Source organism: Hyperolius riggenbachi, chromosome 6 (genome assembly GCF_040937935.1).
Source record: "Hyperolius riggenbachi isolate aHypRig1 chromosome 6, aHypRig1.pri, whole genome shotgun sequence".
NCBI lineage: Eukaryota > Metazoa > Chordata > Amphibia > Anura > Hyperoliidae > Hyperolius > Hyperolius riggenbachi.
In genome coordinates, this window is record NC_090651.1 from 19,798,527 (window position 1) to 19,824,329 (window position 25,803).

At 46.8% G+C, this 25,803-nt stretch overlaps 1 protein-coding gene across 1 annotated transcript in view; it reads left to right on the top strand.

Annotated features, from left to right (window-relative positions):
- DNAJC11 (DnaJ heat shock protein family (Hsp40) member C11) overlaps positions 1–25,803 on the top strand; it is a 205,140-nt gene that overhangs the window by 146,899 nt on the left and 32,438 nt on the right. Inside the window, exons 8-11 of the mRNA XM_068238945.1 lie at positions 8,316–8,505; positions 16,749–16,834; positions 21,595–21,711; positions 23,650–23,805. Coding sequence (XP_068095046.1) covers positions 8,316–8,505; positions 16,749–16,834; positions 21,595–21,711; positions 23,650–23,805 — 549 coding nt within the window. The remainder of the gene's footprint in view (positions 1–8,315; positions 8,506–16,748; positions 16,835–21,594; positions 21,712–23,649; positions 23,806–25,803) is intronic.

Consider the following 25,803-nt stretch of genomic DNA (forward strand, 5'->3'; position numbering starts at 1 on the left):
CAGGTCACACCTGCTCCCCCTAGCCCCAGGTCACACCTGCTCCCCCTAGCCCCAGGTCACACCTGCTCCCCCTAGCCCCAGGTCACACCTGCTCCCCCTAGCCCCAGGTCACACCTGCTCCCCCTAGCCCCAGGTCACACCTGCTCCCCCTAGCCCCAGGTCACACCCGCTCCCCCTAGCCCCAGGTCACTCCCGCTCCCCCTAGCCCCAGGTCACTCCCGCTCCCCCTAGCCCCAGGTCACTCCTGCTCCCCCTAGCCGCAGGTCACTCCTGCTCCCTCTAGCCGCAGGTCACTCCTGCTCCCTCTAGCCGCAGGTCACTCCTGCTCCCTCTTGCCGCAGGTCACTCCTGCTCCCTCTTGCCGCAGGTCACTCCTGCTCCCTCTTGCCGCACGTCACACCTTCTCCCCATATCTCCAGGTCACACCTTCTCCCCATATCTCCAGGTCACACCTGCTCCCCCTAGCCCCAGGTCACACCTGCTCCCCCTTGCCGCAGGTCACTCCTCCCTCTAGCCGCAGGTCACTCCTGCTCCCTCTAGCCGCAGGTCACTCCTGCTCCCTCTAGCCGCAGGTCACTCCTGCTCCCTCTAGCCGCACGTCACACCTTCTCCCCATATCCCCAGGTCACACCTGCTCCCCCTAGCCCCAGGTCACACCTGCTCCCGCTAGCTGCACGTCGCACCTGCTCCCCCTAGCCCCAGGTCACACCTGCTCCCCCTAGCCCCAGGTCACACCTGCTCCCGCTAGCTGCACGCCGCACGTGCTCCCTGGCAATATGGGAGTCCTATTTTTCTGTGACACTCCGCACCACTGCCCCGCACTACTCAGCACATTGTCAGCCGTGCTAAACTGCAGCTTCATAACCCATAATGAGGGTCACCTAAGAGGAGACAATGGGACTCATAATCACAGATTATGTAAGTCACACTAGATTAATTTTCAAGGTGCTTTGAGTTTACGCAAGATAATTTATATCCCAACAAAAATAGGCCTGTGACCCCATAAACTGTGTCAATGCTCCAGTCTGCTATGCAAGTCACTGTTTGTTTAACGTCAGCATTATTTGAGTTGAATAAACGTGTTCCCTGCTGCTGCCGCTGCCTTTGTAGAACACAACTTTCACAGAGGTGAGTATCACGCGCAATCATGCTCAGACGGTACGTAAGTCAATATAGTGGTTTTCTTAAAGAGGAACTGTAATAAAAAATACATAATGAATAAAATTATTATTATTATTTTTTTCTTACAATATTCATGTATAAATTATTTAGGCAGTGTTTGCCCATTGCAAAATCTTTCCTCTCCCTGATTAAGGCCTCATTCCCATTGGGTGCATGGAGAAACATATAAAAGCACATGATAAAAAGCGCATGCGTTTGTGCACACTTTAGTGCGCATTTCAGTGCGCTTTTTTTAATGTTTTGCTTATTGTAGCCGTTGTCAATAAAGCTTTGTTTTCATATGAAAATGTATTTTTTTTTTCCAGTTGGGGTAAAAAATGCATGCGCCTCTATGCGCTAAAAAAGTGCACCCATTCACTTGCATTGATGTGCGCTTTACAGCTCAACGCACAGAAATGCACGCAACACTACTTTTGTAATGCAGCTCAGCGCAGCGCATAGATGTGAATGAGGCATATTTAATTACATGGGAAAATCAATACCTTGCAGAACGCACAGGGCAATGCGCTGTGAAAAGTGCACAGAAACGGCCCTTCTGTGAACGAGGCCTTACATTCAGAAGTTTATCACAGGTGGCGACCTCTTTAGTCATGTCAGGTGCAGCTCTGCGGTATTTGAGAGGGAGGGAGGGAGGGAGGTGCCCCAAAAATTACAAGGCCTGGTTCACATCTGCGTTTTTTTGCGAATCCGGCCCTCTGGATCTTGAAGTAGGACTTGGCTATGAGCTTTTTTTACCCGTTTATTTTCAGACACTATTTACTGACCTGAGGAAGCAGGATGACATACGCAAAACGCGTTGTAGTTGGGTTTTGTTTTTTTACTACAAATCAACTACCTATTTTCTACCCTTTCCTTTTAAACTGTCTTTAAATGTTTTATATATTTTTTTGAGTGCCTCCCTCCCAAGTTGCGTTAGTACCCCCTACAAGGTTGGTTAGCCACTTAAGCCTCTACCGATTTTTTTCCTTTGTTGACCCTAACTACACTTTTTCTGGAGAGTAACATGACCGTTTCAAGACCTATACATCTGCAAGTGTGGAAACATCACACTCAAAGCTTATTCTTGTTTATATACTTTGGTTCTGCAACATGGGTTTGTGAATACCACCTTTTATTGGTCTTATTTCTACCATTTGCATAACATACTACACCATAAGGGGCTCCTGGTCTCTCCTGTGTTTGTTCCCCCTTCCAGGAATATCCCAGGATTCCCAGACTTCTGCTAGATCTGCAAAATGTTTGTTTCTGAGAAGTCCAAGCCAGTGAAACTATTGCCATGTCTCCCAGAATGCTCTGGGATGGGAATTCCGCATAGCTAAACTGCTTAGGCTAAATAACCCTAAGAGTGCAGGACTGCATACCAACATACAACAATGTATAGATAAAGGAAGTGTTTCTGATATTGAAACTAGGATAATTACTGTAAAAGTGAGTATCCTGAATAATGTACTGCATTCTGCTGTATGCCATTACAGGGCCTCTTAAAAGAAAATCTGTACTCTAAAATTCTTACAATAAAAAGCATACCATTCTATTCATTATGTCCTCCTGGGCCCCTTTGTGCTGTTTCTGCCACTCCCTGCTGCAATCCTATCGTGTGATTGCCATTTTTAGACAGTGTTTACAAATAAGACATGGCTTCTAACCAGAGTGTGGTAGGCTCAGAGGAGAGCTTGGAGAGGGTGTGTAAAGCTTTTGCCTATCACAAGCAGTGCTGCACATTCCACACATTCCAGCCTGAGCCCACAGGAGGAAAGAAGATTAGATTATATAACAGAGATAATACAGCCACCGTGCAACTAGAAAAGGCTGTAGTATGCCAGAGCACATTAGACCAGGTGTAGGAACTTACAGGATAGAAGAAATAAAGAAGAAATAAGGCTCAACATTTTGTTACAGAGTCTCTTTAAAGGGAACCTGAGGTGAGAGGGATATGGAGGCTGCCATATATATTTTGTTGTAAACAAGGCCAGTTGCCTGCCAGTCCTGTTGATCTTCTGGCATAAGTAGTGTCTGAGTTAAAACCCTGGAACAAGCATATGGCTAATCCAGTAAAACCCGAGTCAGCTGAGGCAGAGTACCTGATCTGCTGCATGCTTGTTCAGGGTCTATGGCTAAATGTATTAGAGATGCAGGATCAAGGGGACTGCCAGGCAATTCGTATTGTTTAAAAGGAAATTAATATGGCAGCCTCATTATCCCTCTCACCTCGGGTTTCCTTTACGTTTTCCTCCCCCATATCACATAAGGAAAATGACTAATGGCTTGGTCACGAAGAAAACTACCATACCATACACCGCATTCAGTTTCTGAGTATAAAACAGTCTTCCGCAGGACGTCGGCCATTTTGTCACAATGGAGGAGATGACTGAGCTGCAGTCATTAGCCCAGCTGCTGCATCGCCCCCTGCAGACTGTTTACAGAGTGTTTCCGACGCCACAGCCAATACGTTACATTTGAGTGCGTATCCCTCATTGCCATCATTAAGGCTTCGGCTGCACATTTTTCGCACGTAGAAAATGAGGAATCCAGCAGATAGGAGACTGTTGTTTCTCATCTGCAGGAAGTAGAATCCTTCTACACAGTGACACGTGATTGTGATGTGTGTGGCAGATGCATCGTTATATAGCCGGCCTTTTATTGTTTACCGTGTCAGCAATCCCAGGACGTGACAGTTATTGAAATTATTGGAAAGGCTCGTTTGTTCTTTGCTCTCTGTTGATTAGGAGCATTCATGCTTCAGAAACGGAATTGCAGAGTACAGATATATATATTATAATTTTGAAGATAGGACACTTTGACACAATGTAAAATAGTCAGTGTGCAGCTTTGTATAATAGTGTACTTTTGCTGTACAATCAAAATAACTCAACACACAGCCATTCGTGTCTACACTGCTGGGAACAAAAGTGAGCGCACCATTAACGTAAACCTACATTTTTTTTTTTTTTTAAAAGTTTAACTTACCCGCAGCTTCTACCAGCCCCCCGCAGGCACCCTGCACCACACTGTCACAAAGCGATCCTCCAGACCCAGGCAGTGATCCTCTGTCATTTGGATGCATGGCCGTGGTCCTCGCGCCTCCTGATCGCGCATCCAGTACGCAAAAATCTCTACTGCGCTTGCACAGAACACTCTTGTCAGCAAGACCGTGATTGAGGACATGCACAGCCGCGCATGTGCAGTGGCCACCGACTCGCCAGTCGGACAGCCGGAAGAGGGTCGCTGCAGGGGGCTGGAGGATCACTTAGTGACGGAGTGGGCACCGGGCAGCTGCAGGGGCTGGTAGAAGCCTCAAGTAAGTTCTACTCATTTTTTTTATTTTTCTTTAGTTTAGGTTCCCTTTAAGGCATGCATGTCAAACTCCGGCCCGCGGGCCAAATCTGGCCCTCAGAGCCATCAAATTTGTCCTTCAAGTAGTTTTCCCATTTTGCATTGTGTTTGGCCCACTCTAGACCACCAGAGAAGCTATATTGAAGGTAAAGACATAGATCACCAGGGAAGCCATGTGGACAAAGCACTAGACACTAGGGAACAGTATAGGGGAAGGAGGGTAGTCCCTAGACACCAGGGAAGTGTATAGGAGAGGGAGGGGGTCACAAGACACCAAGGAACTGTATAGGGGAGGGATGACCTCTAAACACCAAGGAACTGTAAAAGGGAGAGAGGGAGGCCCAAGGAACTGTATAGGGGAGGGAGGAGGGCCACTAGACACTAGGGAATTGTATAAGGCAGGGTGGCTATTAGAAACCAGGGAACTTCATAAGGGAGGTTGGCCTGCGACTTAGTCCCAATTTTTCAATTTCGACGCACTTTGTATTTTGAGTTTGACACCCCTGCTTTAAGGGTAGAAAGTAAAAATTTCTCCTAAGGTGTCATATTGTTATGTGCCCAGCATTATTTTCCAGCATGTCCTTAAAGAGTAACTGTCGGCATAAAATAAAATGATATAAAATCAATTCTTTATTTTTATGTGGTAAACAAGTAATAAGGATGCTAATCAGGCAATCCAAAAGTTAAAATCGCTATTACTTTTCTTGTTGATTAATTATTATTCCCCAGTTTACATGACTCTTATTTGGTACACAGAAAATTTGGTAGACAAAAGAGAAGTTGCAGGGCATGCTGGGTTGTCTTTTTTTTGCTTCTCTACTTCCCCTCAGACTTAACTAATGCAGCCCGATTGGCTGAAGCCTCTTTCCCTCCTGTTTTCCCCTCCCACACCTCTGTTCCTCTCTGATTGGCCAACATTTCTCAGGCTGAAACAATGCACTTTCTATAGTGAAGGGCGGGCAAATCAGGCAGAGGAGACTAAGGGCGGATATTACATCAGGGCTGGCTTCAAAATAGCCAGAGTAAATATGGAAACTGTCTAGAATAGGATTCTCTACTTTTACTTTATAAAATTCACAGGAATCATAACGTGGACAGTGCAATACATCTGTTATGTAAGTAGAGCAAGTATTTATCTACTTATATATATATTTTTTTCCTGAGATAGTATGGCTGACAGCTCCTCTTTAACGCTCTTGGGCATGGAGTTCACTGGAGCGTTACAGGTTGGCACTGGAATCCTCTTCCACTCCTCCATGATAACATCACAAAGCAGGTGGATGTTAGAGACCTTGCATTCCTCCACAGAATGCCCCACAGATTCTCAATGGAGTTTAGGTCTGGAGACATGCTTGGCCAGTCAAGCACCTCAGTTTCTTTAGCAGGGCAGTGGTTGTCTTGGAGGTGTGTTTGGGGTCTTTATCATGTCTGCACTGTGGCTCCGTTTCCAAAGGGAGAGGGTCATGCTCTGCTTCAGTATGTCACAGTACATGTTGGCATTCAGGGTCCGTTCACACTTCACAAAAAGCACAAACCACTAGCGCTCAGCACTAGCGTTTTGAGTGGATGATTTTACCACGATTAGCGTGGTAAAATCACTGTACACTTTCGCGATTCAGACCAAACACGATCAGCACTGTATTAAGCACTGTACCACAATTGCTCCAGAATAGCGGCAAAAATGGGGCATGTAACATGTTTTGCGATTGGTGCTAATCTCGAAAACGCCCGCAATCGGTGCCAGTCATGGCAGTGAGATCACTGCCATACGTTAGAATGCGCTAGCACTTTCTCGATTAGCGGGAATTGCCTGCTAATCGCCCTAGTGTGAATGGGCCCTCACGGTTCCCTCAATGAACTGTAGCTCCCCAGTACCGGCAGCAGTCACACAACCCCAACCATGTCCCTGGCACCTCTGAACGGGTGGCATATATTAGGCATCAGGTAAGCAGTCAGTTGTTGAATGTGATGTGGTAGAATCAAGAAAAATGAATGTAAGGATCAGAATTAATATGACAAAGGACAAATAGTGATAGCTATTCAACTTGGGCCAGAGCAGCTCCGAAATTCCAGGTCGTGTGGAGGTGTGGAGTATTCCCAGCATGCAGTGGTTAGTTCCTACCAAAAGTGGCTCAAGGAAGGTCAACCAGAGAACCAGTTTCAGGTTTGTGGATGCCCATGAGTTATTGATATGCAAGGGCAATCTGTCTGGCACAGAAGAGCTACTGTAGCACAGATTGCTGAAAACCTTAGAGGAACTTTATTTCGAGAGTTGAATTTCATCCCAATCAGTAGCTGATTCCCCCTTTCCCATGAGAAAAATTTACCTTTTCTCGAATAGATCATCAGGAGGGTCTGTATGGCTGATATTATGGTGAAATCCCACAGTGTGACCATGGTCCTGACAGTTTCCTTTGTGTGAACCTCTGTGCATTGTGGGAAATAACGGCTCAATGCCTCAATGCGTCCCTACAAAATATTAATCAAACTGATAGTAGGCTAGGTAATCTTCCATATGCAACGTTTTTGCAACTGTGGGATATCTAACAAAGTAATGTTTAGGAGTAGACGGTACATACAAGTTTATTTTCACTTTAACAAATGACCTCCCGGAACAGAACATTTTTGTAAGTAGTGAAACGCATGAATAGCACCACAAAAGATATTGACGCTTCATAAGTCAGTAGTAATAACTGTAAAGCACACAGCAGGGGTAATACAGGAAGTCCGTTGATTCATTTTGGAATCCCTAAAGTTAAAGGGATACTGTAGGGGGGTCGGGGGAAAATGAATTGAACTTACCCGGGGCTTCTAATGGTCCCCCGCAGTCATCCTGTGCCTGCGCAGCCTCTCACCGATGCTCCGGCCCCGCCTCCGGTTCACTTCTGAAATTTCAGACTTTAAAGTCAGAAAACCACTGCGCCTGCGTTGCCGTGTCCTCGCTCCCGCTGATGTCACCAGGAGCGTACTGCGCAGGCAGAGACCATACTGGGCCTGCATAGTATGCTCCTGGTGACATCAGTGGAATCGAGGACACGGCAACGCAAGCGCAGTGGTTTTCAGACCTTAAAGTCTGAAATTCTGGAAGTGAACCAGAGGCGGGGCCGGAGCATCGGTGAGTGGCTGCGCAGGCACAGGATGTCTGTGGGGGACCATTAGAAGCCCCGGGTAAGTTCAACTAATTTTCCCCCGACCCCCCTACAGTATTCCTTTAAAGTTTGGAATCCCTAGTCTCTTTCTTAGCAGCTAATGTCCAGTGAAGTTTCTCGGCAAATTCACTGCAGGCGGTATACACTGGTGAGCTTTATGTTACCTAGACAATTTTAAAGGAAACATCAGGGAAATAAAAAAAAGTATACTAACTTGGGGCTTCCTCCACCCCCTGGAAGCTTATGTGTCCCTCACCGCACCTCCGCTAACGCATGCGCAGAGGCCTCCGACCTGCCCAGGTCAGCGGCTACTACGGAGGGGACCCCGGGCGACCCGCTGAAAGCAGAGTGACGGTGAAGGACACATTATCTTCCAGGGGCTGGAGGAAGCCCCAGGTTAGTAAATCTGGTTTTTATTTCCCTGATATTTCCTGTAACTCTTGCAGTTCCATGCTTGTCTAATGGGAACCCCCGCCATCTGGCACCATTGTTAGTACATGTAGCACTGGGTGGGCTTTCATTTGACAGACGTCAGTCCCCAGAATATCTCTGCCTCATTAATGTGACCACAGGGGACATTTTAATGTATGCCTGGCTTCTTGCCTCCTGTTTGTGTACATTTTGCTGTAATCCCTCTGTGTTTCCTTTCAGTTTCTCCACGGCGAACTGCGTATTGCAGTTCTCTTCAGGGCGGGTCCGGCCTGGCCTGACGACCATGCTGGCGCGGCACCTAGACAAGAACACCATGGGATATGTGCAATGGCGCTGGGGGATCCAGTCCGCTATGAACACCAGTATTGTGCGGGACACAAAGACCAGCCACTTCACAATGGCGTTACAGGTGAGGAGGGAACTCTGCTGTGGGGGATGCCAGTCTCTGGGATTGGCTGAGAGAAATCATGTGATGTACCAGTGACCTCAGACCAGGAAACCGGTTGAGTAAAAAGTGTCCAGAAGCTTTCAGTGAGGTCCTGAATGACAATTTAAATATTTCTGTGACATGAAACACAGTGTAGCAGCAGTGTACATGAAGCCCTGTCTGTCATGCTGTGCGTCTCACCCTCCTGCTCTCCTGTACTACATATGGGCACTGTTGCACTAAATATGGATAAATAATTTGTTCAACTTGTGTACACATCCCTGCCTGCTCCTGCGCACGCCCCTGCCTGCTCCTGCGCACGTCCCCTGCCTGATTCTGTGCACGCCCCTGCCTGATTCTGCGCACGCCCCTGCCTGCTCCTGCGCATCCTGTGCGGCTCATGTGACATTCCAGGTGCCTGATTTCCGAATAACTGGGTTTTACTGTATATTCTCACACCATACGTATTGACTCCAATCTCAACGTACTTCATCATAGAGGGCTCCTTGTGTCCCTCTGGTTTTTGTTTCTTCTCGGGAAGGCACACTCTGACCTCCAAACCCCCTAAAAACCAATAATATGTTTATTAAAGCACCAAAGCATGTTTTGTGGGTTATACCCACTTACTCAGGTCGTGGCAGTCTGAGCTCCTCCGTATTTATTGGTGGTTTCTAGGGGAAGAGGGGCAGTAGGTTATTTACACATTCCATCAAATTGACCAAACCTGAACATTATAATCAATGAGAACTATTGATTATCCTTCTATAGGTGGCTATATATCAGGCACTATATGGGCCAATTGACCATGAGGCTGATCAAATCTGATCAGAGAGAGATCTGTTGCCTACCCCTACACTGCAGGACGATTGCCAATAGTTTACTGTTACCACCACGCACACTAGGCCTGAACGTTTTTAGGAAAAAAGTTGAGTGATTTCTGTCCGAAGTCAGGATCTCGATTCAATTCACGATTTCCTTCAAATCAAGCATTGCTTCCCTCTGTGCGCCTCTGTCCCCGTCGCTCTTTGTGCACCCTCTGTCTCTGTGTCCCCTTTGTCTGTGTCCCCTCTGGGTCTTTCTCTTGCCCCATTTGTGTCCCTTTTGTCTCTCTGTGCCCACCCTGTGTCTCTCTCTGTGCCCCTTTTGTCTCTCTTTGTGCCCCTTTTGTCTCTCTGGCCACTCTGTTTCTCTCTTTGCTCCGTGTCTCCTCTGTGCCGCCTCTGACCCCCAAGCTCCGGCAGTGCTGGACATGCCTTCCAGCACAAGTCCAGTGATGCCCATCTATCCACATTCCCTCCTGCTGTCTCTATTGCACGGCATACTTTCTGTATGTCATGGCGACATACAGGAGCCGGCAGACTGCAAGAGAGGACGGACAGCGCTGGACTCGTGTCGGAAGGTATGCCCGACACTGCCAATTCTGCGGGCCGTGCGCTCCGGGAGTTGGGGGAAGTTTGAAGACGCTTCTTTCCCCATGTGGAAATGACATCATCTCAGAAATTGTCGCTTTGACGATTCCAAAACTGTGATCTTGGTGATCCCGATTTCGGTTTAATTTCGATTTATCTTTCAGGCCTAACGCACACCATTAAGCACTTTGGACTAAGATGTTCCAACATGTCCAATCAAACAAATCTGATCGAAACATCGATTGGGCAGATATGTTGCAGCACCAGTTTTGCACCCATTCGATTAAATTATCGAATCAGATGGTCGTTTGGCCTGCGAAATCGGTAGATGTACAGCCAACTTATAGCAAACCTGAAGTGAAAAAAAAATTATGATATAATGAATTGTATGTGTAGTACGGATAACAAATAGAACTTAAGTAGCAAAGAAAAGTCACATATTTTTATTATCAGTTATATGGCTTTTTTTTTTATAACATTGCATCATTCTGTCACAGTTGCCATTTTAAAAGCACACACTATCTCTTAAGCTGTAAGGCCCCGTTCACATCACAAAAGCAGATGGCCATGCGTGCGGTACGCAAAGCATGCGAACGCACGCCATCCACGTTTGTGTGTGTTGCGTGGCTGATCCCATCACTGAAAAGTGAATGGGACAGCCACGCGTTTTTGCAAAAAATGCGTGCAGCATGCGTTCCCGGACCGCACAGGTCCGGAACGCATGCAGTGTGAACATCAGACCGTGCACTCTATGCACTGCCTGATGTCGTGCGTGTCGGCCTCCTGCACGCGTTTCCAAAATGCGGCTGGAAACGCATGCAGTGTGAACGAGGCCTAAAACAAATCAGAAATAATGACCCTTTGAACTTTCCTGCAGTTAAACCTTATTACAAGCTTTTTCTTGGCGGTTTAAGGGCTGGTTCACACTGACGCTTGGCGGCGTTCACCGCCAAGCGTTCGGGAATCGTCAACTAAACGCTCCCATTCAAGTGATTGGGAGCATTTAGCATCGCGCGGTCACCAGCGATTACCGTCGATTGCGCAAACGCGCCGTTCCGATCACAATTTAATGCGTTGTTTCGACCGGCCCTAGAAGCCGCATGTGACGTCCAGGGTCGGCTAGCAGCAGTGGCTTCATGTCCCCTTGCGGGGTTGAGAATCGCCGATTACGCCGGGAAGTCGACAATCACCGTACCGCCGCCCACGAAGGAGATGTTACAGGACGACAGGCTTCCCGGCCGCCCCAACACCGACTGCCGTGCATGTATGGAGCTGCCCTAAGTGCTTCAGAAAACAGGACTGTCTCCGACCCAAGTTGCGTCGAAGAGTTCCTGTACTGAAAAATAATATGAGACTCCTTTCTCTGCTGCTAATGTCCAATTTCTTAGCAGTACTACACATACAACTCATTATATCATGCGTTTATTTTCTCTTCAGGTTTACTTTAAAGGAATACTTAAAGTGAACCAGAGATGGTCGACTTGTGCTAATTTATACTTACCTGGGGCTTCCTCCAGCCCCATAAGCACCGTGGCTTTCCTCGCCGTCCTCTTCAATCCCTCTGTTCTGGCGCTAAGGCTCCCGGTAATCCGGTCAGTTGCCGCTATGACTCCCGATAATCCGGGCACTCGTGGCATTCTGTGCATGCGCGGCTATGCGTGCACCGCTTGTCACACTCCCATCCACTGGGGCGTTCTGCTACCGCGCAGTAGTATTGCGCAGGCGCAGAACACTCCAGGAGATCGTAGTGAGGCGCAGAAGCCCTTGGCTGGCAGCGACGGATCTGATTACCGGGAGTCTCAGCGCCAGAACCGAGGGGTTGAAGAGGACGGCGAGACAAGCTACGGTGCTTATGGGGCTGGAGGAAGCCCCAGATAGGTATAAATTAGTGCTAATAAACCATCTCAGGTTCACTTTAAGTCAAATTACAAAAAGATTTTAACTTACCTGGGGTTTCCTCTTGCAACCCTCTGGAGTCATCCTGTGCCCACGACGTCCTCCTGATCCCCTCTGGCCAGCAGTGGTGACGACGCCCCCCCCTCCCCCAAACTCTCCCATCCCCTACGAGTCACCAGCTACTGCGCATGCGCGACCTCTAAGCGTGCACACCCTCATCGCGTGTCCGCTCTGCACATGCACACTACGCGAAAATCCTTACTACGCATGCGATCAGGGTGCGCAGTAGCCCGCGACGGGACAGCTTTGCAGGGGTCGCCGCAGCTAGCCCGATGGGATCAGAGGATGTTGTGAGCACAGGACGACTCCAGGGGACTGCAAGAAGCCCCAGGTACTGGTAAGTTACAATCTTTTTTTATTTGACTTAAAGAAAACCTGAACTGAAAATTAAAAGTCAAAATAAACATGCACAAGTCATACTTACCTCCCGTGTACTCTACTTATCAATCTCTTTCTCCTCTCCTGCATCTTGTTCGTCCACTGTGATTAAGAGAATTCTCTGTCTTCCATTTTGAAAATGACAATTACGCTATAACAGCTTCCTGGTCAGCACACTGTTAAACTGTAACATCTCCCACTTGAGCCATAGGAAAACATGGACACATCTGTTCTCCTATCAGCTATAACTGACAGCAACTGATATATTTCAGTTCTGACAAAATGTTGTCAGAACTGGAAGGGATCATTGCTAGAAGAAAATGGTGAGCTTCTGAGAGGAACTGACGGTGAGGTAACTATGTAATGTTCATTTGAAGTTACCTCATGTGTTTGTTTTAAATAATTTTACTCAGTACAGGTTCCCTTTAAGTATTCGTTTAAAGCAGTAGGATCAGCCATACTATGCCAGGGAAAAAAAACACATATATAAGTAGATAAATACTTGACCTACTTACATAACACGTATTATACTGTCCACGTTTTGATTTCAGTGAATGTTATATAGTAAATGACGAGAATTCTGTTCCTGGTGGGGGCCATGTCTTTTGCCCACAGTTAAGGCTAACTCGTGATGTCATTTCTGCCCTTTACTTTTTTTCTTGTCTCCTCCAATCGCTGAGTCGCCTCAGCCTTACTTGTAAACACAAGTGAGTAGGGAATTAGGTTTCAGATAAGAAGCTGGCAGGGAAATAAAGGGAAGAGGAGGAGTAGATTATAGATAAAAAGAACCCCCAGCATGCAATTCTTTGGCACGACTACTAAAGGGCCAGTGTTCCTTAAAGAGAATCTGTATTGTTAAAATAGCACAAAACTAAACATACCAGTGCGTTAGGGGACATCTCCTATTACCCTCTGTCACAATTTCGCCGCTCCCTGCCGCATTAAAAGTGGTTAAAAACAGTTTTAAAAAGTTTGTTTATAAACAAACAAAATGGCCACCAAAACAGGAAGTAGGTTGATGTACAGCATGTCCACACATAGAAAAATACATCCATACACAAGCAGGCTGTATACACCCTTCCTTTTGTATCTCAAGAGATCATTTGTGTGTTTCTTTCCTCCTTCTTCTCTCATGCACTGAAGTTTCAGGCTGCTCTTTTCTTCCTGCAAACAGCTTTGCCCTTGTCTATAATTCCTCAGTATGTGAAAGCCCAGCCAGCTCAGAGGACGATTTATCCAGCTTGTAAAAGATAAGAGAGAAGAGAGAATCTGCCATAATCTAAATAACACACAGGCAGTGTGCAGAGAGGGGCCTGGGGGGTGGGAGATTCATCACAGAACCACAACACTGAAGAACTTGGCAGCCTTCCAGACACAGGCCACAAGTCTGACAGGGGAAAGATACATTGATTTATTACAGAGACTGTTATAGTAGAAAGTGCTACAGTAAGCCAGAACACATTAGAATAGCTTTTGGAACTTGTAGGATGATAAAAAACAGGATGCAATTTTTGTTACGGAGTCTCTTTAAGTATGTGATAACTCCAAATCATAACAGCAGAAAAAGTTTTGAATGCAGGATTAGCATCTTTATCACTTAATACACTCAGACCAGTTGCTGTTGAAATTTGATTTTTATGGTGACAACACCGCTTTAAGGCCACTTCTTGAATAGAAGTTCAGTTTTCTCCATTTGAGCTGGAAGTAGGAAGCAGGCGATGCACTCTGGATTGCTTTCAGTTGCCGGGACTCGGAATCAGCAGAATGGCGTGTAATGCATAGATTGTAGAGAAGTAATTTACCCGCCGAGACGGGGAAACTCGAGTCTGTTCTACGCGGCAGCCTCAAGTCGCCGGACACTTTCTCTGCTCCACTTCAGCTGACTTTCCAGAGACCGGGTATAATTAAAACCCAAATCACTATAACCATTCTATGAATGTTTTATGTCATTCAATTACGCTCTTTAATAAATGTACGTTTTATGGTTCCTTTTTGGGCTCTTTTGGCTGATGCATCGCTTTTACAAAACCATAAATATAGAAATGCGATACATTAAAAATACTAATGCGGAAGCGTCCGCGCAGATGTCCGCCAGAGCCTTCTGCGCTCCGTTTCACCGCTAAGTGCTTCTCTGCTAGAGGCTGTTATAAAGATCCAGTAAATCTGAAATAATAAGATAATTTTACATGAAAGAGCCAGCGATACCCCGCAGATATTAAAGAGGACCTGGTTCGCGGAAACATTTTCATGCCGCCATAAAGAATCGTAAAACAGCTGATAAGAGTTACCTGATTAAAGCTAGGCTCGGGCCGCGGCGGCGTGATCGGGAGTTTGTAAACACGTTTTCATTTTTCCAGATCTCTGCATAAATTTGACCTCAAGGTCGATGAGCCTTTTTAGTAGGTTCCTAAAACTAGATAATGAGAACCTAATTAAACAAACGAGTCCAAAAACTTTATGCGTATTCATTTATTTATTGATAAAATGTTACATGGGGTAATTAAGCTGGCTCATACGGAGTCTTTTTTTAAAAGTTCAGACCATGGTTACTAGGCGGACGGCCTACAAACCGCTGTGGAATGACCACACCCTGCTCTAGCATTGAAATGACATGCGTTTCTTGATTTTGCAGGACAATCGTTCGACAGAGGCAGAGGCGTATCTAGGCAATATAGCGCCCGCGGCAAACACTGAAATTGGGCCCCCTCCCCCCCCCCCCCCCGTAGTCACATGCCTCCAGATAATTAATCAAGTAGTCACTGCCTCCCAATTAAATATTAAGTAGTTACACACCTCCACTTTGGGCCATCACTTCTTGTAAGGTAAATAAAGATCAGGGGACCCTGAACCATATACGGTACTAATCAAATATTTGGCACAGATCACTTTTAACAGTTTTCCTTTTTTTTATTAAAAACAGTGATGATGCAGTGTACCCCAGACACTGCACTTTTACAAAAGAATGCGTCTCCCAGACCACCACCAACACCAACACCACCAACACCAACACCAACACCAACACACACACACACACACACACACACACACACTTCCCCAGATGACCCCTGCACATTCACCGATAAGCTGTCCGGGCTGCTACTGCTTTTCTTTCTCTCCTGCTGGGACACTGACCTGAGCAGGCAGATCTAACAGCCGCAGCTCTGTCTTCACTGAGGCTGCCAAATGACAAACTTGGAGACTGGAGAGCTTCCGTGCACGCTGGGTGAGGAAGGGGGGCGGGGTGGCCTGCATGCACGCTGGAGATTCTGACTGACTCGGCTCCAGCTGAAGGCTTCCATCATTACTGCAGATGATCTGCATATTGGGGGGACCCGTCGCGGATCTCCAGTGGGCCCTCTGCAGCAGACCTCCAAATCACAGTTGTGGCTGTGTTGCTATGGTGATTCCTTCGGTCTCCCCCGCCTCTGCTCGCCGGCTCTCTGTCCTTGCTGTTAGAGTTTAGATTAGCTGCACGACCCGAGACAGAGAGGGCGCACACTTCCGACCCAATGCGCTTCAATTGCAGTAAGTGACTGATGATGTCACTTCCGCATTTCACGCACGGGTGGATGGTGTGCGTACTCCGTGTCTCTTTTCTTGCCGCTAATGTAAACGCTAAAAGCAGGGACTGAGAGCCGGCGGGTGGAGGTGGGGGAGACCGGAGGAATCGAGCATCGGAAATCGGGCACACGATGCGGAGGTGGTGGGGAACATGGGGGCAGACATGGCGCCCATGGTGCACTGGCGCCCATGGCACTAGCCATGCCTGCACCCCTCTAGATCCGCCACTGGACAGAGGAGAATCGATACCGCAACATGGTCACCCAATCGATATTTCATTTGATTTCTGGCCAAAATCGGTCGAAAGGATTGATCAGGCGTGCTGGAAAATCAGTTGTTTGATTCCCTGCTTCTGACTGCCATCTGGCAGGATCTGTAATGAAAAAAGCAGCCCCTGGGCGGTTCTTACCTTAAGAGGGAGGGGCCTCTGGATCCTAATGAGGCTTCCCCCATCCTCACCCTCTGGAATCCAGCGCTGGCAGCCCCCAAACACCGTAGATATAAATATATACCTTCCGTGATCCAGCGCAGGTGCAGTAGCAGGTTTCCGGTCGGGCTCAGGCAGAAATGGCCAAGCGTGATCGGGTCCGCTCTGTTGTGTAGGCGACCCGTGCCTGCACAGTAGAGCGGACCTGATCGGGCTTGGCTATGTTTGCCTGAGCTCAATCAGAAAGCCGCTCCTCGCCACTGCCGACATCCTTGTCAGCTGTGGTTTCGGGGGGATCCAGCACTTTCTGGTTGAACTTGATGGACAGATGTCTTTTTTTTTCAACCAAACTGTGTTACTATGACCGCCAGCTAATGAGTTCTGAGCCTCTTCTATGGAAGAAAATTGCTTCACACATTTTGTTGACAGATATCTGACTGTATGTGGCACCATTAGATGTACGATGTTAGTAATTACTGTGATTGTGTTTTCAGCTTGGAATTCCCAATTCCTTCGTCATGCTCAGCTACCAGCACAAATTTCAAGATGACGAACAGACACGACTCCGAGGGTCCATTAAGTAAGTGTAACGTGGTCACGCGTCCGTTTCCATTCTACCCCGGCTGGCGCGGGTTTCATGGTTTGATTCTCTTCATGAACTTCCATTTACTTTGTAGAATGTCATAGAGTACACAACAACTCTCTAATCAGCCAATCCCTGGCTGGCACGGGCGTGTCTCTGCACACACATCAGCCAATCCCTGGCTGGTTGCATACACATCGGCCAATCGCTGGCTGGCATGGGCGTGTCGCTGCACACACATCAGACAATCCCTGGCTGGCATGGGCGTGTCTCTGCACACACATCAGCCAATCCCTGGCTGGCATGGGCGTGTCTCTGCGCACACATCAGCCAATCCCTGGCTGGTTGCATACACATCGGCCAATCGCTGGCTGGAATAGGCGTGTAGCTGCACACACATCAGACAATCCCTGGCTGCCATGGGCGTGTTGTTGCATACACATCGGCCAATCGCTGGCTGGCATGGGCATGTCGCTGCACACACATCAGACAATCCCTAGCTGGCATGGGCGTGTCTCTGCACACACATCAGCCAATCCCTGGCTGGCATGGGCGTGTCTCTGCACACACATCAGCCAATCCCTGGCTGGCATGGGCGTGTCTCTGCACACACATCAGTCAATCCCTGGCTGGCATGGGTGTGTCTCTGCACACACACCAGACAATCCCTGGCTGACATGGGTGTGTCATTGCACATAAATCAGCCAATGTAGTGATTTGGGCTGTGGAAGACCTGCTTTGCTCATGGAGGAAACACTTAAGGTGGCCATACATCTGTAGATTTGGCAGATGATCGACCAACCAATTCAATAATTATCGAATCGGGTTAAAATCCACCAAAAGCATGCCCGATTTTTGATTCAACCAAATTTGGGCCGAAATTGATCACATGTATTGATTGGACATGCTGGAAAATCTCTGGCCAACATGCTCGATCGGGTGTGCAGGCTGTTACCATGTGCAATGAACGACGGCCGAGTCCCTCCAAATTTATTTACCCCCCTCCCCCCCCCCCATTGTAAAGTGGTGCCAAAAAGATGAAATACACTAAAAACAGTTAAAAATTGGAGGTGGTTTGGACTTGCCTCCCAACAGAAGATACGAATGGTCCAATTAAAGAAAAAAAACAATATAATCTTTATTGACATATACTCTACTTTGCAGCTTGTTTCGTGGGTAAAACCTGCTTCTTCAGGCAACCAGATAGCCACTGTACTGTAACCTCGTAGCGCTGGGCACCTCCATCTGACAGCTTTTCAATTGGTCCAATTCCCAAATCGGACCTTTTGTGTCTTTTGTTAGCAGGCAAGTTCACCACTTCCTCCCATTTAAAACTGTTTTTAGTGTATTTTATCCATTTTGGTACCTCTGTTTTTGATCCTGTTTCAGCATTGTGGAACAGCAGCAGGTTCCCCCACACCCCTCCCCTTTCAGGTAACCCAATATCGCAGCGTTGCAGTCGGTGAGCAGCCTGTCAATTACAAGCCTATTGCAATCTGTTTAGGATTAACCTCCTGGCGATTCGCTAATAACAGCGATTATTTTTCTTCTTTCTACCCATTGATTGACTTGGCCCTTTAATCCCTTCGGTGTCAGCAGAGGAGGCAGGCATCACACACACTCTCAGGACTCGGCTATTGATCTCACCAAACGTGTATGGGATTGGGCGTATTTACCCGCAGATCACTTATTCCAATATCGATGAGCTCTCTGCAGATGCCAAGTGTCAGTTGTGACTGTGATGTCTTTACAAGTAGCCACACAGCAAGCTGTGACTCCAGCCGGACCGCAAGATCATGGAGTACCGCTCTGTTCATCAGGCATTGTTTAGTCGTGATCTGCGCTGTAAGGGTGCCCATACATTACTAGATATTGTGGCTCAATTGATCTTCTGATTCAACAGACTTATCAAATCGGAAGAGAATCGAGCGGCCTGATCGATCTTTTCATTGCATTTCAAATTGGGCAAATAGATTAATTGGTAATGGTGGAAACTTTTGGTCGTAAGGGCTGTTCGGGTGCTCTGTGGTAACGGAGTCTGATATCGTGATGACAGGCTAGTTATTTCCTTAAAGGGGAACTTCAGCCTAAACAAACATACTGTCATTAAGTTACATTAGTTATGTTAATTAGAATAGATAGGTAATATAATCTCTTACCCACCCTGTTTTAAAAGAACAGGTAAATGTTTGTGATTCATGGGGGCTGCCATCTTTGTCATGGGGCAGCCATCTTTTTGGTTGAAAAGAGGTGACAAGGAGCAGGAGACACAGTTCCAACTGTCCTGTGTCCTGATAACCCCTCCCAGCTGCACACGCTAGGCTTCAAATGGCAAATTCAGAATGTAAAAAAAAAAAAAATTGCACCAAAAAAGCAGAACGAGAACAACAAAATCAGAAATCCCATCATGCTTTGCACAGCACATCAGGGGAAAAATGCCCGGGCAGTTTTCTTCTGTGCAGCTAAAAATGAGGCTTGTAAAAGAGAAACAAAGTTCTGATGCTGTGAAACTGTTAAAGAAACACCAAGCCTTTTCAGTGCTGCTGAGTAGATTTTTAGTCCGGAGGTTCACTTACATACTACAAGTATATAAGGGACCTACTACCCGTGTGCAGTGTTAGAGGCTTACCTATCAACCGCCGCAAATCCAGGCCTCTGGTGTCCGTCGTCACTGCAGGTGCCTGTTCCTCATGACACTGCTTTTGACATTTATTTATTTTAGTATTTATATAGCGCCGACATATTATGCAGCTCTGTACAGAGTATATTTTTCTTGTCACTAACTGTCCCTCAGAGGGGCTCACAGTCTAGTCCCTATCATAGTCCTATGTCTATGTATGTATTGTGTAGTGTATGTATTGTAGTCTAGGGCGAATTTAGAGGGAAGCTAATTAACTTATCTGTATGTTTTTGGGGTGTGGGAGGAAACCAGAGTGCCCGGAGGACACCCACGCAGACACAGGGAGAACATACAAACTCCTTTCAGATGTTGACCTGGCTGGGATTTGAACCCAGCGCTGCAAGACGAGAGCGCTAACCACTATGCCACCATGCTACCTCTTTACATCAATACACACAGGGAGTCACAAGGCACTCACGGTGACGCCAAACACCTGAGGAGGCCAGAAGTTGCCCCGGCACATGGGAGGGGGGGCATTTATACACTTAGGGCAGGTGCACACCAAGTTTTTTAAAACGCTTGCGGGGGGGAAACCGCTTGGCTAATGAATGTGAATGGGATGATGCACACCAGAGTGGTGGGTCCTGCAGCATATTTGCGGTTTTCTGAGGTGTTTCTGCCTCAATGTAAAGTATAGGAAAGTGGAAAATTGCTCTAAAAAAGTGCTAGATCAGAGCGGTTTTCCAAGAGTTTTTGTTACAGTAGCGGTTCGGATACAGCTGTGCTGTAACAAAATATCAAATCTGCTTCACAAAAATGTTCCAAAAAACGCTCGGCATGTTTAGAAAATCTCTCTAAACATGCCTGGAATTGCTCTGAAAAACCTCTTCACACACCGCTTGCGTTTGCGGATCCGCTAGCGGTTTTTGGTGTGCACTGGGCCTTAGTGGCGGCAGGATGATTTTCAATAGTTTTCATGCTGAAATCTATTGGAAATTGCTGTGCAGTGTGTGGGCAAGCATAATATCCCTCTCGGCCTTCTCCATTCTTCTGAGTCTCTATGATTACAGTGCCCTCTGTCTTAATGTAGCCCTCCTGATGAGGGAGGACGCTGTAGTCATGGATATGAGGATGCTATGAGGAAGGTAGATCGGTGGAGCCTGGAGGGGTATGTTACTCCCCCCCCCCCTCTCCCCCAGTGCTCCACTGCTGATATTATTCTTTTCAGGGGTCCCACTGTGGGTCTCCATGAGGCCTGCATCAGACCCCCTTAATGCTGCCCCCCCCCCCATGGCTATGGGCACCATATCAGCTGTTTTGGAGATCCCTGTGCTTCTGGATACTCATGAACACCAGGGTCTTCTAACCAAACCGTAGTGTTACTGTTCCCTTAGGCCAGGGGTCTGCAAACTTGGCTCTCCAGCTGTTACGGTACTACAAGTCCCACAATGCATTTGCTTTTATGAATCATGACTGTGGCTGTCAGACTTCTGCAATGCATTGTGGGACTTGTAGTTCCTTAACAGCTGGAGAGCGAAGTTTGTAGATCACTGCCTTAGGCCATCACATTTAACACTGGATATAGCAGAAGGTAATTCTATTAAAGGAGCTTCAAGTTCAGGTGGTGGGTAGAAGAAGGTTACTGTCCTACATTCACGGTCATTATCAGAATCCTTCAGAATTATGTGGGCCCCTTAGAAAGTATATTTTAGGAACCTGCATTGGCTGCCTATTTAAGGTGAAATTCTTGGACCAGTACTAGAGTACTACTTGTAGCCCCTGATGGTGGCCCTGCCTAGCGATTGCAACTTAGCCAAAGCTCCTCTTTGGTGCTTTGCAGGAGGGCACAGGCTCAAAGTATGTTCTTACTGAGATCAGAAACAAAAGCAGTAGCCTTACAGGAAACCGGGGACCCTAGCCGCATCTCTGCAGAAAGACAAATACAGATTGCGGTCCTTGGAAAGGCCTAGACATGGACTTCGAAAGATAAGGATGGCTATGGTCGTTAAATGTCACCTCTGGAGCCTCCAAGAGAGATGCTGAGAGGTCCTTCAGCCAACAAAAATGTCATTCTAACTTTTTTTTTATGAAGTTAACCCCCGATGTAAGAATGAAGTTTGTCTCTCTATTATTTCAGAGCTGGAGTTTTCGGGACCTTGGTGGAGTACGGAGCTGAGAGGAAGATTTCCAGGCACAGCAAACTAGGAGCAACTGTCAGTATTGGGGTGCCCCAAGGGGTCTCCTTAAAAGTGAAGTAAGTCCTCATCAGATGTTTCTACTTTGTGTTTATCTAATTTGCAGCTTCAGAGGCTCTCAGGACTCCCAGAGGCAGATTCACTAAAAGTAACCCGCATGTCAGCACAACTTATTTTAAGGAACGCGAGTTAATTTTAACGGGCACATGCTACCAGTGGTACCGGCAGCGTAGTATGCGCTCTTTAGCAACAGCCGATCCTTCTAAATGCGTGCAGTAGTGATGTAGCGCGACCACGATACATCACTAGCATGGCCGATACTATGTTAGTTAACATAGTAGCAACTATGCTAGTGAAGTGAAGCTAGTAGCGGCCGCATTAGTGAAGACAGCACTACATCACTAGTGCGGCTGCTGCTACGTTAACGTAGTAGTGGCCTAGCTTGTGAAGTGTCGCGGTCGCGCTACGTCACTATCGTGCGGCATTTAGAAGAATCGGCTGTTACTAAAGAGTGCCCACTATGCTGCCAGAACCGTGCGTAGCGTGTGCTTATTAAAATTAACTGGTGTTCTTCAAGATAACGCGTGCTGACGGGCGTGTTACATTTTAGGGAATCTGCCTCCTAGAGAGTTACACTTACACCTGCGCCTATTATTTCCAATCCTTGCTTTGCTGCAAAGCACCGCAGTGTAAAAGAAGCCTTCTTTATTGACACACTAACCAATTTTAGAGTTGGAAAAGCAGGAAGGGGAGGTGAGATCTTTCTCGGATGGCCATGCTTTGCTTTATTTTCTAGGTTGATGATTGTGATAGAGACAAGCAACACAGTCTATGTTCATACAAAATCTTGTGGATCTCTCTGTAGATAAGAGAGTCAGTCCAGGCCTAGGATTAGGGGACTCCCTTCCTTTCATAGAAGTACTCATGGGCACCTTGTGGGTCTCTCTGTAGATAATAAGTCTATCCAGGGATTAAAGTGAATGGGAACCGTATTTTTTAAAAAATGAAGCAAATACTTACCTAAGGAGAGGGAAGGCTCTGGGTCGTATAGAGCCCTTCCATCTTCTCTCTCGGTGCTCACTATCCTGTGCTTGTTCCGCTGCCGTTTCAATGCCCCGCCGAAAGGGTATTTGGAAGTCTTCGGGAGCCGTGTCCTCCTGAAGACGTGCGGCTCCATACTGCACAGGCGTGAGCGTGCAAGAGAGCGTGCTTGCGCAGGCGCAGTACAGGGCCATCCTTCTTCAGGAGCACTCGGGCTCCCTGAAGACTTCTGAAGCCTCCTTCGGCCGGGTAAAGCAGTATTTGACTAATTTAGTCAAATACTGCTACCGGGCGAGCCAGCATCGGAACGACTGGACCAGGAGAGGAGCGAGAAGGCTCTATAGGACCCAGAGCCTTCCCTCTCCTTGGGTAAGTAACTGTCTCATTTTTTTAAATGCGGTTCCCATTCACTTTAAGCAGCAGTAGTTGTGGACACCTTATGGTCATGCCCTCTAGATATCAATAGAGTCACTGTGGGCCTGGGATTGGTGGGCACACGGGTGAGGTATATGTGTGTATCTTGGAACTTCTCTGTAGAGTAATAGATCACCGGTGTGACCCTGAACTTTGAAGGCTTCCCGTCAGCCCAGGAGAGACTTTGTACCATAATTCAGGTCCTCGTGGTCTCCACACCTGAGCGGCGCTGTCATTTCTCAGATGTTGGGAGCTATGATAAGTTTACTTCAGAGGATAGACACGAGCTTCAGAACGTGGCTCAGTAATGGAAGCTTGATGTATCAGGCAAGGCAGCGCCATGAAATGAATGTTGCTTTGTCCAGGCTGACCAGAAGCTGCTTATTAGATGCAGCGTATCAGCAGCCCGGAGATAATAGATGTGTCAAGCGATGTTCTCCGGGGTCAGATGAGATTCCACATGTATAAATAATGGCTGTTTCCCTGGCCGGTCGGCCCGTGCAATTCTTCTATTAATCTCTCCCTCTTCTGCTCCCTCGCAGGTTGAATCGAGCCAGCCAGACGTATTTCTTCCCTATCCATCTGACAGATCAGCTCCTTCCCAGTGCCGTGTTTTATGCCACCGTAGGGCCCCTCGTTATCTATGTAGCCATGCACCAGCTTATTATCAAGCCGTACCTCAAGGCGCAGAAGGAGAAGTGAGTACATGGCGGGCGTCATGCCAGTAATTCAGCTCTGCGCGCACGAGGCCGCCCATTCATCCCTTATTTGTTATCATATCTCAGTCGTTTGTGGATGGGCTGGAAAACAAATAGTGCTTGTGCACGGTACCCAGCGGCCCGCTAGAGAGGAGAGAGAATCTCAGAAATTACAGAAAATACACCCATTTTTTGTTGATTTTGTGTTTCTGTTATTAGTCATGTTTGTTTTTCAAAAGCATTTACTTTATATTTACGCATATAATCCTAATTTTTCAACATAAAAAATGTGCTGAAAAGTTACCCCCTCGGCTTATACGCGAGTCAGTGGCGCACGACGGATGATGGAGGAGGTTTTGTTACTGGCAGAGGAGCGTAAGGTGATTACTTGCCAGCTGGCTACCTGCTGTGTCCGACTCAGCACTACCTGTAAAAATCTATTAACCCCTCGCACTCTCACATGCAAATGTTCAAACAAATGAATTCACAGATTCACTCATCCAGGCACAACTGTTATCCCTACAGCTAAGTTAAAAGCCGGGGTTTTAGTTCACAGAAGAATGCATTCTTATGCTTAGTCACCTATACTGCACAGAAGTACCCAGGTAAACGTAGGTGTCCTAACTCTAGCCCTGTAACATGCATAGTGTAAACATGCAAACACATTCATTGCATCAAACCTATCAATGGATTAGGAGCACACATCCTGACGCCCTCTCCTGGGACAGATAGTGCATCTTACCAATCGCACAAGGGAGCTAACGTAATGTATCCATGTGCACTATACACATACACCAGCATAAGCTGTGTGCATGCTGACAAACAAACACAGGGGAAGGAGGGAGTGCACTGAATTAGACGCTAGCCACAGGGGTCAATAACAAGGAAAAAATACATATATCCAGGCACATCGCCTCTAGTTAGCACTACCTGTGTCCCCTGGCTTGTGGAGCGGAGCGTGCAAGCAACGCGTCAGCAGTACAGTGATCGTGGATTCTTCCCGTGTTGCAATTGCTGTGTTTCATATCTATGATGCCATCTACTGGCATCTTGAGACACAGCAGTATCATCCTTGGGGCACATCTGGCTAGGGGTAGAGGGTCTGACTTGTACTGGGGCACATCAGGCTACTGTGGCGAGGGCTATACTGGGGGAGGGGGCTTATACACGAGTCAATCACTTTTTGCTGGATTCTGAAGGAAAAGTGGGTACCTCTGCTTATATGCGGGTCAGCTTACCGGTATATGCGAGTATATACAGTAATACAGAATGCAGGTATGTCAGGCAGACAAGAAAGAGCTGCTGGCATAGCTACGGGTACCTAATAATGGTGCCCATACATGGTACAATTTTTGTTTTTCTTTTTTCGATCAGAGAAATTTAATTGATTATTCAGTTTGGTCAAATAGTTTTTAAAATTCTTTTCGAGGTGCCATACACGAACATTCGATTTTTCTGAAAATCTCAGAAAAACTATCTGAATATGAAGAAAACTCTTTTTTGTTTTTATCTAATAGTATTTTCTTATACAACCTACCATACGCTATACAATTTTACAAACAATTGCCCAGATTTTTCCAACATGTCAACAACGAAACTGAATAATCGTTCATTTTTTTTATCGCTCAATAAACTATTTTCTTTAATGAATTTAATTTAATAGGATTAATTTAATTGTATGGGCATCATAAAATGTGTACAGATTTAAGTGAGGTAGACTTTGACTGGGGGAGAGGTGGGACAGTGTGTCGTTCCAGTATGACTTAAGGTGGCCACTAATGATACAATTTGATGCTTCATATAAACGATCGGAAATTAACGTTTGGGACCACTAATGGGCAAACCTCTCCTATCCAATCAGATTGATGGGATCGATCCAAAAATTTGATCAATTTCATTAGTCTAATCGGATTGATTAGTCTAAATGGTCGCAAACGATCATTTCGGATCGTTCATAGAATCCACAAGGAGACCGGCACCACGCCAGAAATAATAATA